Raw genomic sequence first — 16276 nt, forward strand, 5'->3', positions numbered from 1 at the left:
TCACCGGAAATCAAAAGGGGTAAAATTAGATATACATATTCTTGTTCGCATTTCTAAGTCTTCGCTACAAGAGAGAAAAATTTGAGCTAATATTTTTTTTATTTTAGTGGTGTTGAGAACACTAATGTAGTACGGAGTGTTATCCTCAAGATTCTTGTATTAATTTTTTTTTATCATATTAAAAAATATTAAATTTATTTTATATCATTATATTATTTTTAAATATGACAAAATGGTTGTAACATCGAGAGTTTTTACATATACATCCTTTTGACAATCGAATATCCCTTCCATTCGGATTTCTCAAGGAGACAATCGAATAGTGTTTCACATCCCTAATCGAATGTACTTGAGGAATCCTCTACGATGAGCCTTGAAAACTGGTACTCCTTCGTTGCTCTTGGCTTAATTACCTTTGTGCTATTGTAGTACATCGAATCTAAAAAGATGATTACATTAATGATATCGAGGGTCGATTGAGATGTCGATCACGTGTCGACCACACGTAGGATGTGGTATCTTATATCGATCTCCCAAGAGGTGGCTCTTCATTATTTATGCAATCTACACTTGAAACAATATATATATATATATATATATATATATATTAGTATATTCAGGTTATTATAAGCCAAACACCATTAGTAATCTGAGGGGGTCTAGGAACAATTTACAGAAATATTTAGACATAGTGGAGCATCAGCAGCAGTAGCAGAATCTCCACCACTATACTATTATTATATGATGTTTTAGCCTTAAAATATATTATACGACCTTTCCACTGTCATCCTCGATGATAAACCCAATTCTGATTCACTGAATGAGCCATCAGTTTCAAGCATAAAATTGAAGTTAGGAGAACTCCCTGGACTGATAATAACACATGCCCAACTAAGCATTTTCACATACATGTTGTTTGAGTTTCAAACTTTCATTGCACGATAAGAAGGAAGGATGAGGCTTGTGATTGCAAAACTTGGCATCGTTTCTACTAAGCCACAGCATCGAAAGAGAGTTGGAATATGATTTAGGTTGTTGTTGGAAGAAATCAACATTTGACCTCCACAAAAAGCTACACTGGACCAGAAAATACCATTTGCGATTGAAAGCCAAAGAGGATCTGAAACTTGTCCGTCATGTTAATTTGGTGTGCATTTATTTCATTAAACTTGTCTCGTGATGTTGTTGCATAAGGTTGTCTCGTGATTGATCTGTTGTTGCATAAGGTTGTCTCGTGATTGATCGAAACGATCGCTAATGCAAGATGTTTTGCTTCTGGAAAGCAGCAAAAGATGGGATGATTAGCCGTCGCTTGTGAATTCTTGTTCTTTGGGGTATGGTTGGGTGTACAGAGAGACCATTTTGTCTCCTTCTTTATGACTTTGACGATCACCCGGGAGATGAGATGATTTGCTCGACTCTGCTGTAATGAAAGAGGTGGTCATGCTTGATCAGCATGGATGGATCTTATCGTGGTATGTATTGCTCCAATAACACAACAAGGCAATCTTCTATAGCTTCCAGAAACAACAACTAAGAAAGGATAGGAAAGAGATGAGAAATCTGACTGCTGAGAGATTTGAACTGTTTTGTTGCTAACAGCATAGAACTAAATAAGAAGAAGATGCAAAGAACTCAGATATCAGGAAAACTAATTTGTTAATCTTAAACATGTCAACGATCGACAAAAAGAAACATTATTATGTCACATTTGCTCCACAGCAGAAATTTTATTTTTTGGGTTTGCTTGAATGACAATAATCAGCAAGATTTCAGCAGAAACTGATTAACTATTGTCATATAAATACGAATTTACCCCCCATAAAGGCCGGCAACAATGGCTGATCCTCTCTTAGCATCATGCAAGCACTGCTGTCGATGATCTTAATGGCTGTTCACTGCTTGTAGCAAGAACCAGGGCCCAATGGAGCAGTTCTGCCTGGTCCTGCTACCGGCGCAACAGCAACCCCACTTTGGTTGAGCAAACATCTGAATCTAGCCAATCTTCCTGTGGCTTGCCTTGGGTCCTTGGCTAGTTTGTCAAGAGGAGTCCACAACCTCTCTTTGGAAAAAACAAATCGATTGCAGAATTCGGTAGATTCACGAAAGATGATCAGAAACACTTAATTAACAATGGCGTGAATTTTGACAAACAGTTTATACAAGTATTGATCTTTATCTCTGCTTTTGATACTACACAATACATTTTTCAGATATGAGTAGCATGCATGTTGAAGAAGACAACTTGATAATATGATTCTGTCGAAGTAAGGAGACAGCAGAGGTAGCACTCGGCTGGTTTGGTGCAGGTTGGTTATTCTTGAATCTTTCATATGAAAAAATTAAGTAGAATTATTTACCTCTATATCATAAATCTTGTATTGGCAAGTTTGATATTCTATACTACCACAGTACTTTGGATGCACAAGAAGATATCACTTGTTCTACAAACATGCAAGTTCAGATGTACAAAAGATGGTGGACTCATGCTGAGTTTGTGAATTTGTCAATGCACACATCTAGTGTCAGACCAATAAAGATATTACCATTTTGAAATGTTCAATTGATCTGTATGCGAATATGCATGGACTGATGTTTCCTGTCTGACCGAATGCCGATATTGGAACATATAGTTCGATAGCAATACAATACCATTACTTTTTAATTTGTTTTTCTATTTTATTCAATTATATATATACCGGTCTTATATTGGTTGGGTAGGTTATGGAAACTGATATCTAACCGAGATTTTAATGCTTAGTTTTCGCCAGTATTACCTGCAGCAGCTGCAGCACGAGGCCAGATGGTTTGCTCGATATCAGAGGCATCGATACTTTCTCCCCACATGCACACCTCACCACCAATGACCAATTTTTGCTGCTCAGGCGTGGAGATGTTTGTAAGGGGCTCATTCATGTAGAACTTCTGCCATGGGACATCCAAGTGATCCAAGTACCACTTCTCCTGGTTGCTCACAATGCATCTCATTCCGGCCGCCACCACCTTCTGTGCTACTCCACCACCAAGCCTGCAAGCACACAAGGAAAATTGTCTTATGACACCAACACAATCGATCCGGATCGCTGTACACATAAATAAATCCAAATTTTCAACATGTATTCTGATTTTTCTTTTTTTTTCGGGTGAGGATCTGGGAGAGGAAACACATGAGGTTTTTGAATGATGTAAAATAGTGTATCATCATAACTTTTTGTTTTGACTAGACAGATTGGACAAAGAAAAAATGGCATCAGGAGCATAATGCAATTAACATTCTATAAGAAATAATGATCTGATCTCATTGGATGATAAGTTTGTGCTGCATTAGTTTGTTCAGTTTTCCATGCTGACCAAAAGATGATGCTGAAAAAGCAAATTGTTACTATACATGTACATAGTCAAAAGATTATAAATATGTTTATTTTGACTAATATTAGACATTTTACAACATCAACTACAAGTATGATGAATAAATGATGGATGGTCTCTGTTCCAAACGTATCATCATGGTATCGATTATTACATGAGGGTTGTTAATGACCACATTTATTATCCAAAAAATCAACATTTGATGTGTGTTTTATCATTAATGATGAGAACTTACGTTTGACATATTTGAAAGCATATGTAAGATATCTTTCTCGTGTCAAAGTAAACCAAAAATAATTTTGATGAGATAGCTCAAGTTAGCAAAATATTCGATATATATCCCTCAAACATGAGAGACCTATGATCTGATTTATCCAAAGACAATAAAAGAAGGTTAGATCGGCTCCGAAAATTCTGAGAAATCGGCTAAACTATAAATTCTAAGAAATCTTTTTGATGAAAGAGGGATGATCGACGTAAAATACCTCACGAGAAACCAAACACCCCCTTGGGAACCAATGAGAAATAATTACCATATCTTTATCATTCTTGCCATTTGGTAGGCTATCCGAAACAACAGCACTCATCGTGTGCTGACAGCAACAGTAGCATCCCATATCTTGCAAGAACCCAGAGCCCATGGTCATGGTGATGGTGGTGTGCGTGATATGGTTGACGACAGCTCAGTTACGAGCGTTGCGGAGGAGCATCGAGGAATGGCCGGAGCGGGATCGGCGCCCATGGGCCCGGGATCGTGCGGTGGTGGAGGACCTGATGGTGTTCCGGCATCGGCTGCGCCGGTGCGTTGGCAAACGGTGACGAGGTTGAGGTTGTGGTGATGGTGGTCGTCGTGGACGCGGTGGAGTTGGAGACGCGATCGCAGGAAGGGCACATGGTAAGCGTGGTGGGAGGAGTCACGTGCATGTAGAACTGAGGCGACAGCTTCAGAGCTCTCAGCTCTTGCACTTCCTTTTGCAGGAACTCGCAGTCCACCTCTGTTTGCTTCAACTTCGTCCTGAGATTAACCCAAGCATTAACGAGATCAGTATACGAAGGTCACAGCATCATCACACCCAATTAATGGCCGGAGAAAGAATACCTTGCTCTTCGGTTCCGAAACCACACTTCCTCTTGCCTTGGCCTCAGGTTGAGTTGTTTGGCCGACGCCAGTTTTTGCTTCTGTCATCACGCAGGAGAAGCAGACCCATGCTAGCAACGATTGCTACACCAACGTGTATCGGTAGTCACGGAAGTAGACTTGTCTGACCACGAGGTACCTCCTTAGAGACGACGAGGTTTCCGATCACTCATGACCATTGACGACTGAAACGGGACCCATAGGACCAACATGTGGATCCCATCAACGCTGGCTTAAGGTGTTTAAGCGGGTGAAGATTTGCACGTCGCATGAAGTATTTTGCTGGCTTTGCTCACGTCGCTGTCACGGTCACCATCATTTTACGGGTGAGCTTTTGAGAGACAGTGGGTTCACGGATAAACCTTTGAGAGGCAGTGGGTTCCCAAATCGTTTATAAAATGGTTCTGAGCGAGTGAGTGAAATAGTAGTGTGTGAGATATGACCAAGGGTGCGATTCTGGTTGTCTTAATTTTATTTATTTTAATGATGATAATTATTATTTTTATTTATCTATCTTGGATGTGTGATTAAGTGTTAGGAATATGCTTTAATTTTGTTAATAAAAGATGCGGAGATGGTTAGCGGGCCGGAGAAGGAGATCGTTGGGTTTGTCCGTGGGTGCATCAAGACCGTGGCCTGAGGCACTCCCTTTCCTTGTTATTACCCTCACCCTCGAAGCACCACACCGCCCCCATCTATGTGAAGGTGGACCTCCGCGGCTCCTCCTACTTGTACGAGATCTGCCGGACGCGTTACTAATGGTGGTGACGGCAACGTGGGCAGCCGACCGAGACTTACCTAACCACGATGTGCCTCTTCAGAGACGATGCGATTTCCGATCACTCATGACCATTGGTGACTTAAGCGGGACCCATAGGACCAACATGTGGATCCCATCAGCCCTGGTTTAAGGTATATAAGCGGATGAATATTTACTAGTCGCACGAAGTACTTTGCTAGCTTTGCTCATCCGCGAGCACGAGGAGGCAGAGTGCTAAGTGCTCCTCCTTTGTCGGCAAGTGATCGAAACACTTAGGTCCGAGGGAGAATCGTTTCGTATCAAACCTGAAAAAAAAAAAGCAAAAAAATTAAAAACGAAAAAGAAAAAAAAAATTGTGCAAAGTACTTCGTGCGAAATCTATATTTTCATCAATTTCGATATGGCCTTTTGTGTTCTTACATCTATGTAATTATTTCTCATTGGTTCCTGAGGGGATGTCTAGTTTCTCGTGAGGTATTTTGCCTCGATCATCCCTCTTTCATCAAAAAGATTTCTCAGAATCTCATAATTTTCGGAGCCCAACTAACCTTCTTTTATTGGCTTTGGATAAATCAGATCATAGATCTCTCATGTTTGAGGGATATATATCGAATATTTTGCTAACTTGAGCTATCTCATCAAAATTATTTTTGGTTTACTTTGACACGAGAAAGATATCTTACATATGCTTTCAAATATGGCAAATGTAAGTTCTCATCATTAATGATAAAACACACATCAAATGTTGATTTTTGGATAATAATTATGATCACTAACAACCCTCACGTATTCAGTGATACCATGATGATGCATGGGAACAGAGACCATCCATCATTCATCATACTTGTAGTTGATGTTGTAAAGTGTCTAATATTAGTCAAAATAAACATATTTATAAACCTTGACTGTGTATATATATATAGTAACAGTTTGCTTTTTTATCATCCATCCTTTGGTCTGCATGGCAAACTGAACAAACTAATGAAGCACAAACTTATCGACCAATGAGATCAGATCATTATTTCTTATAGAATGTTAATTGCATTATGCTCTTGATGCCATTATTTCAACTTCCAATCTGTCTAGTCAAAACAAAGGTTACTGCTTATATGATAGACTATCTTACATCATTCAGAAACCTCATGTGTTGCCTCTCTCAAATTCCCCCCTCCCCGCAAAAAAAACACATAATATATGTTGAAAATTTCGATTTATCGATGTGTACATCGATCTGGATCGATTGTGTTGGTGTCATCACTGACAATAAGACAATTTTCCTTGTGTGCTTGCAGGCTTGGTGGTAGAAAAATTAGGACAAGTGGTACTTGCTTTATATATTCTTCAAGATTTATTTAAGATTATAAATAGATTTTTAAAATTTATATATTAAATTGTATATTTCTTTTTTTTTTTCTATGAATCCCTAATTAAAAAAATATTTTCATATTCTTATAATGTAACTCAAAATCATAATAAATTATTAATATTATGATGATTCTTAATATGTTTATTTAAAAAACTAGAAAATATCTCGTTATGATCGATGCAACCTTTGTTGGTAAAATCTTTGATCGTAAATCTAACCATTATATCGTTTAATATTATTCTTTAAATTATATTTATATAATAGACTCTTTTATATTTATTAAGCAATTCGATGAGTTCTCAAACATCATTCTAGTCATTAATTTCAATTCTTCTTTTATTGCATCATACCATTTTTCAAAATCCTTACTTTTCAAAACTTGTGAAAACAATGAGAAATTATTTTAATTTCTATATCATAATCTAATTCTTATAGATATTATATATAATAATCATAAAGAACATATCTCATTTTGTTCTGACTTTTTTTTTAAACTACCGATTGTGATTGTTCTACATGATCATTAGCGATGGCATTAAAATCAAATAAGAGTTTCTCAGTATTATGTTATTATTCACCTAATTAATTCTTTTAATGATTTGAAGAATAACAATCTCTTGAAAATAATAAAGGAATATCAACTTGTATTTTCTCAATATCAAGATTAAATTTTAAGATTTTCACTCATACTTATTTGTTATTTTCTAAAAATTCTGCATTATTAGATTTAATTATCCTCATACTATGATTAGAATAATTATATATATATATATATATATATATATATATATGAATTTTTTTAGATAAATAATAAAATATTTAGAAATAGATATTAAATCTAAATTTCTTTAATGTGAATTGAAGACCCATATATTTTTAGGACAATATGCAATGTTTCAAGTTGAGTATCCTATCAGTTCATAATTGAAAAAAAATGATGAAATTGATTTACTAGGAATCATATTCAAAATGCGCTTGAATGGCATATCGTGGATAAGCAATCCTTCCCCTTGGAGATACCATCATATCCAAGACTGTGGGCTGGTGCATGCTCCTACTCTGAGCGATATACGAAGGCTGATGCTCTTGAAATCGCACAGTAAGCAATGAATGGCTACATAAGCATCCTTTTCAAGGTTGTGGTATGTTTGTTCTTGGAGATTGTCACACTGGCCTAGCTCTGATCATTAACCAGCCATCTGTACCTAGCTCTCAACAAGAGATGGTGAATATGCTAGGGTTATACCTAGATCATTACAGGCATATGACTTTTTAGGACAAAAAGTTTGCATACAGATATATTTGAGTGTAACAGACATCTGAACTAAGAAGAAAGTAATTATTTTTTCTTATGTGATGTCTAGTTTCCTTTCATCAGTTGAAATATTATTTCTTGCAATGTATGACCCATATAATCTCCATCACACTACTGTTGTCAGTGTCTCTGCATCATCCCCTCATGCACATTTATCAGTGGCACATATGATCAGACTTCTTAAAATATACTTAAGTTTTAATTACATGCTAAGCAGGCCTACTTCTTCTCTGTGGTCATGCACATATATTAGTGGCACATATGACCCTCTGCTCTGATGAACATTGAACAAACCCCTAAGAATATACATTCTGGTGATAAGAATTGGGGACAAAAGCTCCTGTATGATGCCTCACATGCATGAATTATCATCTGCACTTGTGTATGTTTTTAAATGGTTCATATGTGTATACCTGTAATTTATATATCAGTATGAGTTTTATGGTGCTTCTTAGTTTCTTCATGACTGAATCTTTTTGTACTTCTAAACAAGAATATTTTCAGGTATGCAGAAAGAAGGGGAGTAAACGTGTTGGCTGAGATTGATGTGCCCGGCCATGCTCTCTCATGGTAGATAAAGTCCAAAGGCCTTTTAGCTCTTATTTTGTTGTATGGATTTAAAAATTCTTGAATTTTTAACTAAAAGAAATCATGTTGTTATTATATTAACTCATACTGCTCTTGGTGATCATAGCCTGCATCTTCAAAGATGTCTTATTTTCTGCAATGCAATAATATTCTTTTTCAATTTATTTGATTTTTCTCTGTGAATTGGGTTGGGAGTGATTACACAACCCAGATAAAACTCTATAAATTATCTTTTGTAGGGGTGTGGGCTATCCTGATTTGTGGCCCTCAGCTGAATGCCAAGAACCACTTGATGTCAGTAAAGAGTTCACATTCAAAGTAATTGATGGAATTCTTTCTGGTAAATTTTCTTCTTCTTGCTGTTTGCATCTAATACAATACGGTTTCAGTGATTTAGATGTTAACAAGACTAGCCACACATAATAATCAGGTTCCCAGAGGCACCTGACAAATAAAGCCAGAACTTTCTACAAGATTAACAGCAGAGTTTGATCATATCTGCAATTGATAATATTGGATGAATACAATACAGTGAATTGATACCTTTGATGTGACTTCTTTTCTAAGAATTTATTCTCAAAGTTCATGATATTTTTAGTTTAGAAAAGCAAGTTAGATTATCTTTCATGATGGTTGTTAGATGAATGACTAATTCCTGATTAATGTTTCAGATTTCACTAAGGTTTTCAAGTTCAGGTTTGTCCATTTGGGGGGGGTGATGAAGTTAACACAAGAAAGCTCATACATTTCCTGTTAATTGTAATAGCACCTCATTTGTTTATGCCTCAACATGTTCTTTTTAGTCATCATGGTCTGTGGTGGGCAAACTTGAAACTTGTAGAGACAACGGAAACTATCAAATACTACTTCACTGATTTAACTTTCTTTTTGGGTCATTTCTTGACATTTGATCTTTACAAAGTCACTTTTCATGTTTTCCTTTTGGACTTTTGTTTTTCTACCATTCATGTTTCATTTGATGTCTCATACAAATAGCAAAAGATGGCTTTAAGAAACAATTGTTTTAGAAGTTTAGATACTTCGAATCAAGGTTTTATTTTAATTTTGGTTACTGGACCCAGACATATCGAGTTTCAAAAAAAGATCTGAAAAATAAAAAATAAAAAAAAGGTTATTTTTTTTTATTTTTGGTTACTGGCCAATCATTGACATCATCTTGAATTTAACCGTCCGACCCTTCAACAAATGAATCCACGAAAACAACCGTCGGAGGCACCTACCAGGGAACATCATCTTCTTATTGGTGGAAAGAAGTGGGACTCGAAGGTACCACCAATGTGAGTCGATCGAAATGGGTCAATTCTACCATGGTGGTACACCCAAAACTATATGGTTCGCATCTGCCTACATCTCGCCGTCATCACCGTCACCCTGGCGATGTGCACCCACCATCACTGTCATTAATTGGGTGGTGCGTGACACATACGCCCCATAAGGATGATGATGCGCCATTACCCGCTACTTACTTTGTGGCGAAGCTCGCGTCGAGATTACATGATATGTGGCGCTATTCGTGCCACGCTGCCCTGCTCCTGCTCTTCATCCCTGATTAACGTATGCCTATGAACGTATAAATGTACATACACGTCACATCCTTCGAGCATGCTATTATGGACATGGGAACGGAATAGCTATGCCATTTCCATTATGTACACTGGAAGTAAGCAGAGGGACCGCGCAGCAATAGTTGCCATTTCCATTTGGAAATTCAACCCCTCTTCCTGTGCTTCTCTTACAGCTATGCATATAAAAAGAGGGAGGGAGAGAGTAACCGCACCTCCACACCTCGTCCCAACTACTGACTGAACCCCATACCTTACCCTTCCCATCTCTTTTCTCTCAACCCACCATTGATGCCCTTCAATTCATGCCAACCACTCTCTTCTGAAGAAAGAGAGAAGTTCCACTGCCATCACTTCCCCTCCTTGGGAAAGACACATACATATGTGAAGACACAAGCTGCAGCGGCGTGTTTCTGTTTGTTCTTCTTTTGCAGCACCATTGATGCCCTTCAATTCATGCCAACTACTCTTTTCTGAAGAAAGAGAGAAGTTCCACTGCCATCACTTATTTCCCCTACTTGGGAAAGACACAAGCTGCAGCGGCATGTTTCTGTTTCTTCTTCTTTTGCTTGCTGCATACTAAGTGATCGAGCCTAGTGGGAGGACAGAGGGAGAAATTGGCCGCCATACTAAGTGATCGAGCCTAGTGGGAGGACAGAGGGAGAAATTGGATGGTGGAGTTTATGGCGGTCGTGGTGATCAGGGGGTACGACGCGTAGCGGGACCCGGGGGGAGCAGATGTGGGAGGTGGGGTACAGCAGCGCTGCCATGTCCGCCACTCCCCTTCCTTCCTCATGCTCGTCCGTGTTCCTTCTCTTTTTTTCTTTTTCTTTTTGTGTTCCATTCTTTCCGATCATCTCCTGTTTCTGAGTTAACGCACTTTGGACATCCTTTTGTGATCTTATTCTCCTCAGTAAGTATGCGTATGTGTATGAAGAAGCACAATCATAATGTTAATAAAGGTGGCGGAGATGATTAGCAAGCCGGAGAAGGAGGACACCGTGACATCGGCGCCGCCTCTCGGCACCTTTCTTGCCGTCCCTCCTTCGCCAGTAATCCCTGCCACCACCCGTGAATGATCGCGCGTGGGCCCTGTCCCGCAGGTCCCGTGATGATTCCTCCCACCCGTGAACGACGACGCTACAAGGCGTGGAGACCCCGCAGGTCCCGTGATGATCCCTCCCACCCGTGAACGACGCAACAAGGCGTGGGGACCCCGCAGGTCCCGTGATGATCCCTCCCACCCGTGAACGACGCAACAAGGCGTGGGGACCCCGCAGTTCCCGTGATGATCCCTCCCACCCGTGAACGACGTCACAAGGCGACCCCGCAGGTCCCGTGATGATCCCTCCCACCCGTGAACGACGCGGCTGCCGAGCGGTGGCGACGTACGAGCCTCTCTCGCATCACACTAATTACTGTCTTTAATACTAATCTAATCGAATGGCATCCGGGGATTACACGTCCTCGCCAACCCGCCCTCCCTCGGCACCTTCCTTGCCGTCCCCTCGGGCTGCTCCTTCGCTGTCCGGTGTGAGGGGGCGGGCGCGTTCGTTGCCGTCCCGCCCGCCTCGTGGGTGGTGGCCAGCGTGTGGAACTCCAAGGAGGTGTTCCCGCTGGAGGTTCGGGGGGCAGGGCGTTGGCGGCGAGGGCTGGCGCGGGCGAGCCGCGCGGTGGACCGGGCGCTACCGTGGCTGCGCATACCCCGCTGGAGCGGCTCGCACGCCGCCATCACTCGGCAGCCGGGGCCCCCCCACGCCGTGTTGTCCGCGTGACGAAGTTCACGGGTGGGATGTATCAGGGGTGGGAGTTCAGGGGTGTGAAGGATCACGGGAAGGCGCACTACTTGCGCGTGCGCCTGCTCCTGTGAGACGATGTGGATGTCTCGTAAGGGCTGTTTCTGCTTGGACGAGATCTGCATGTTAATGATGGTGACGATAACGTGGGCAGACGATGAGGTTTCCAATCACTCATAATCATTGACGACTGAAACGGGTTCATAGGATAACATGCGGATCCCATCATCGCTGGCTTAAGCTATTTCAGTGTGTGAACAGTTCCCTTTCGCATTCACCTCACGGGTGGTTTTTTTTAGAACGAATGGATTCGAGGCGTCTATAAATACAATGGTTCTGATACACATTCGAGTCATTCGAGTACGAGTGACTGACTGTGTGTACGAGTGATGGCTAAGTGTTTAATATTTTTTATCTTTATGCTAATTACTATATTTGTTTTGATAATGTCAGTTTATGGGATAAGTAAAGAAGAGTGCTGCAGGCTTCGTCTGCCGTGCTGCTCCTCGTGCTGCTCCTCTTCAGCTATTAAGATTAATAGCACTGTGTAGTTTGTTATTGTAATCCTCCTCGTACTTTATCTAGTGAATGTGTTTTAATTTTGTAATATATATGGTTGTGTTTGTACGTGGATATTATGAATGAAATGAAATGAGGAGGTTAAATCTGTGTTACGGTAAAAATTTTCTTTTGTTTTTTGTTTTTTTTTTTTTTCTTTCTTTGTTTTTTCAGGTTTGATAGGAGATCCAAGCGCTTCGATCACCTGCCGGCAAAGGAGGAGTACTTGGCTCTGCCTCCTCGTGCTCGCTCGCGGATGAGGGCCCGGTGCTCATGCCAATGTTGACCTCCGACTCGGCACCGCCGGCGAAGCTCGAGTACAGGCCTTCCGTCTGCGGGAAGGCATTCGGGTCGTACCAGGCCCTGGGCGGGCACAATGCCAGCCATCGGAAGCCTAGCAGCGGCGTCGAGGAAGCCTCGGCCTCGGGGCTCTTCCACGGCAAGCGCAAGCACCACCGCGGCGGCCTCCGGCGGCGGCAGGGTGCACCGGTGCTCCCTCGGTGTGCCTGAAGACGTTTCCGTTGGGGCAAGCGCTGGGGGGCACAAGAGGTACCACAACGACGGGAGCGTCGGCAGCGGCAGTCCCTCGGCGGCGATGACGTCGTCGGAGGCGGCGAGCTCGAGGCACAGGGCGTTCTATCTGAACCCGCCAACGTCGCCGAACCCGGAGTTCGACGACGTAAACGGGGTGCAGAGCCTGTCAGCCTTCAAGAAACCGAGACCTGTCATCCCGGCATGAGCGAGTCAACTCCAGTGCGTGGAATATTGGTCATTCGTTGTGTACAGAGAATGACCCATTCTTTGTAGCTGAAGTCGATTCTTTCCCTAACGTCAAATTGATTTCTTTAGAAATCGTTTTCGATGGAGGAATTTACCTGCTTTAGTAAATTCATGTTGAATTGTATTTCTCAATTGTGTTGCCAATCTTTTTGTACGTATCATAAAAAATAATTTTCACGATTCTTTTGCGGAGGTTCTTTAGACCTATTATTATAACTCACTGTTTATTCCGTGCCACAGACTGGGATCATTCTGATGCCTGATATCAAACTCTCTTATTGTTCACATTTTTTCATTCTGGGATTTACCGAACAACTTCAACTTCGTTATCGGGAAGTTATATTAGCTGGTGCCTTGGTGTTTATATTTTTGCTTCCAGAAGGAGTCATGGCAGCTACGATCGGTCAGGTAAGATGAATATTGAGACAACCTTGTAAATATTTTTCTTCTCATCCAGCTTAATATAATAATTATTATATTGTAGGGATTTTCAACTAAGCTTTTGTTAGAGATCATTATTGGGTACTTGCAGTCGGGTAAACCTATTGCAAATATAACATTCACAACATACGGCTCTACTGCACTTGTTACGGCAAAATTTTTCATTGTACAACTGAAGCTAGCACATTACATGAAGATTCCTCCAAAAGTAATGTTCTTGATACAGGTATTTTCTGGTTAGCTTCGGTGTCCAACTGTGGACCTTATAGTCGGTGAAAAATATATGTTATCCAGAATTATTGCCCAAAGGAAGTACTTGGACATGCCCTTGGGAAAGAAGGTCATTCGCATTAGGAGTCACATGGGGTGTTATAGGTCCAACTAGAATGTTCTATCCTCATGGCACGTACTCCATCATCTTTATCTTCATTATTATTGGATTCCTTGCACCGGTGGGAGTGTGGATATTATCACGTTTATACCCAAAAAAAACATGGATAAGACTTATTAACTGGCCAGTTATATTCAGTGTTGGTTCCATCATGCCTCCTGCCACTTCGGTTATTATTTGGTCATGGTTTATAGTTGGCTTAATATTTAACTACTTTGTCTTCCGAAAGTTCAAAAGGTGGTGGGCGCATTATAATTATCTGTTATCAGTTGGATTGAATTTCGGAGCAGCTTTTTTTAACTATTTTTGTTATTATATTTCTTCAATTTCGGGATATATATGGACCAGATTGGTGGGAATTAGAGATGGATGATCATTGCCCCTCGGCTCATTGTCCTACAGCATCAGGAGTTGTCGTAGAAGGTTGTCCCATGATCAATTGAGTGATCAATCGTAGGTGACTACCATTAATTTGTCGAAAGGGTGTTATTGTTTATGATTCAGTTATTAAAACAACATAATTTGTTGTTAAAATAGATACTTTGACCTGTACAATCTCTTGGGTACGGAGTAAAAAATAAAAGGAGCTCTAACAAACGAGGTAAGGTCTAAAACTAACACCACACAAATTTTTCGTATAAAAGGTTTATGAGAAAGTGATTATTTTGCTATGCTAAAGAAACTTTATAAATTATTATATTTTATTCCACAAAAAAAACACCTTCATCTATGTGTCGTCAAGTCCCGAAGACGATGTTCATGTTGTTCAACAGAGAATATCATTGTCATTTAATAAAATAATATAATAATATCAAAATAAGATATTTAGATTAAAATAACCCATAGATTATGCGCTTATTAATCTTGAATTACTATTTTTTTTTAATATTGAATTAACGTTTAGATTAACAATACAATATAATGTTTCACCCATCCCATATATATGAGGGTTAAATTGAAAATGCATATTTACAAATCTCATCAAGTTTAGCAATTCAGCTTTTCACCGGAAATCAAAAGGGGTAAAATTAGATATACATATTCTTGTTCGCATTTCTAAGTCTTCGCTACAAGAGAGAAAAATTTGAGCTAATATTTTTTTTATTTTAGTGGTGTTGAGAACACTAATGTAGTACGGAGTGTTATCCTCAAGATTCTTGTATTAATTTTTTTTTATCATATTAAAAAATATTAAATTTATTTTATATCATTATATTATTTTTAAATATGACAAAATGGTTGTAACATCGAGAGTTTTTACATATACATCCTTTTGACAATCGAATATCCCTTCCATTCGGATTTCTCAAGGAGACAATCGAATAGTGTTTCACATCCCTAATCGAATGTACTTGAGGAATCCTCTACGATGAGCCTTGAAAACTGGTACTCCTTCGTTGCTCTTGGCTTAATTACCTTTGTGCTATTGTAGTACATCGAATCTAAAAAGATGATTACATTAATGATATCGAGGGTCGATTGAGATGTCGATCACGTGTCGACCACACGTAGGATGTGGTATCTTATATCGATCTCCCAAGAGGTGGCTCTTCATTATTTATGCAATCTACACTTGAAACAATATATATATATATATATATATATATATATTAGTATATTCAGGTTATTATAAGCCAAACACCATTAGTAATCTGAGGGGGTCTAGGAACAATTTACAGAAATATTTAGACATAGTGGAGCATCAGCAGCAGTAGCAGAATCTCCACCACTATACTATTATTATATGATGTTTTAGCCTTAAAATATATTATACGACCTTTCCACTGTCATCCTCGATGATAAACCCAATTCTGATTCACTGAATGAGCCATCAGTTTCAAGCATAAAATTGAAGTTAGGAGAACTCCCTGGACTGATAATAACACATGCCCAACTAAGCATTTTCACATACATGTTGTTTGAGTTTCAAACTTTCATTGCACGATAAGAAGGAAGGATGAGGCTTGTGATTGCAAAACTTGGCATCGTTTCTACTAAGCCACAGCATCGAAAGAGAGTTGGAATATGATTTAGGTTGTTGTTGGAAGAAATCAACATTTGACCTCCACAAAAAGCTACACTGGACCAGAAAATACCATTTGCGATTGAAAGCCAAAGAGGATCTGAAACTTGTCCGTCATGTTAATTTGGTGTGCATTTATTTCATTAAACTTGTCTCGTGATGTTGTTG

At 39.7% G+C, this 16276-nt stretch overlaps 1 protein-coding gene and 1 long non-coding RNA gene across 5 annotated transcripts; one reads left to right on the plus strand and one right to left on the minus strand.

Annotated features, from left to right (window-relative positions):
• Window positions 1–1642: 1642 nt before the first annotated feature.
• Window positions 1643–4602, minus strand: LOC135640372 (beta-hexosaminidase 3-like). 4 transcript variants are annotated; one of them, XM_065154733.1, is made up of 4 exons: window positions 4469–4602; window positions 3903–4384; window positions 2778–3028; window positions 1643–2062 (listed from the first exon to the last, which is right to left on the minus strand). In XM_065154733.1, the coding sequence occupies exons 2-4, from the start codon at window positions 3923–3925 to the stop codon at window positions 1896–1898; spliced, it is 441 nt and encodes a 146-aa protein (XP_065010805.1). In that variant the 5' UTR covers window positions 3926–4384; window positions 4469–4602; the 3' UTR covers window positions 1643–1895. The 4 variants fall into 3 exon arrangements, 1 of the variants encoding a protein (XP_065010805.1); XR_010497297.1 differs by having other exon boundaries at window positions 3855–4384; XR_010497298.1 differs by having other exon boundaries at window positions 1643–3028.
• Window positions 4603–10236: 5634 nt separating this feature from the next.
• LOC135641021 (uncharacterized) lies at window positions 10237–13445 on the plus strand. Its single transcript, XR_010497539.1, has 2 exons — window positions 10237–12475; window positions 12648–13445. It is a non-coding gene; the product is annotated as an uncharacterized LOC135641021 (long non-coding RNA).
• The last annotated feature ends 2831 nt before the right edge of the window (window positions 13446–16276 follow it).

This window comes from Musa acuminata, chromosome BXJ3-6 (genome assembly GCF_036884655.1).
Source record: "Musa acuminata AAA Group cultivar baxijiao chromosome BXJ3-6, Cavendish_Baxijiao_AAA, whole genome shotgun sequence".
NCBI classification, from domain to species: Eukaryota; Viridiplantae; Streptophyta; class Magnoliopsida; order Zingiberales; family Musaceae; genus Musa; species Musa acuminata.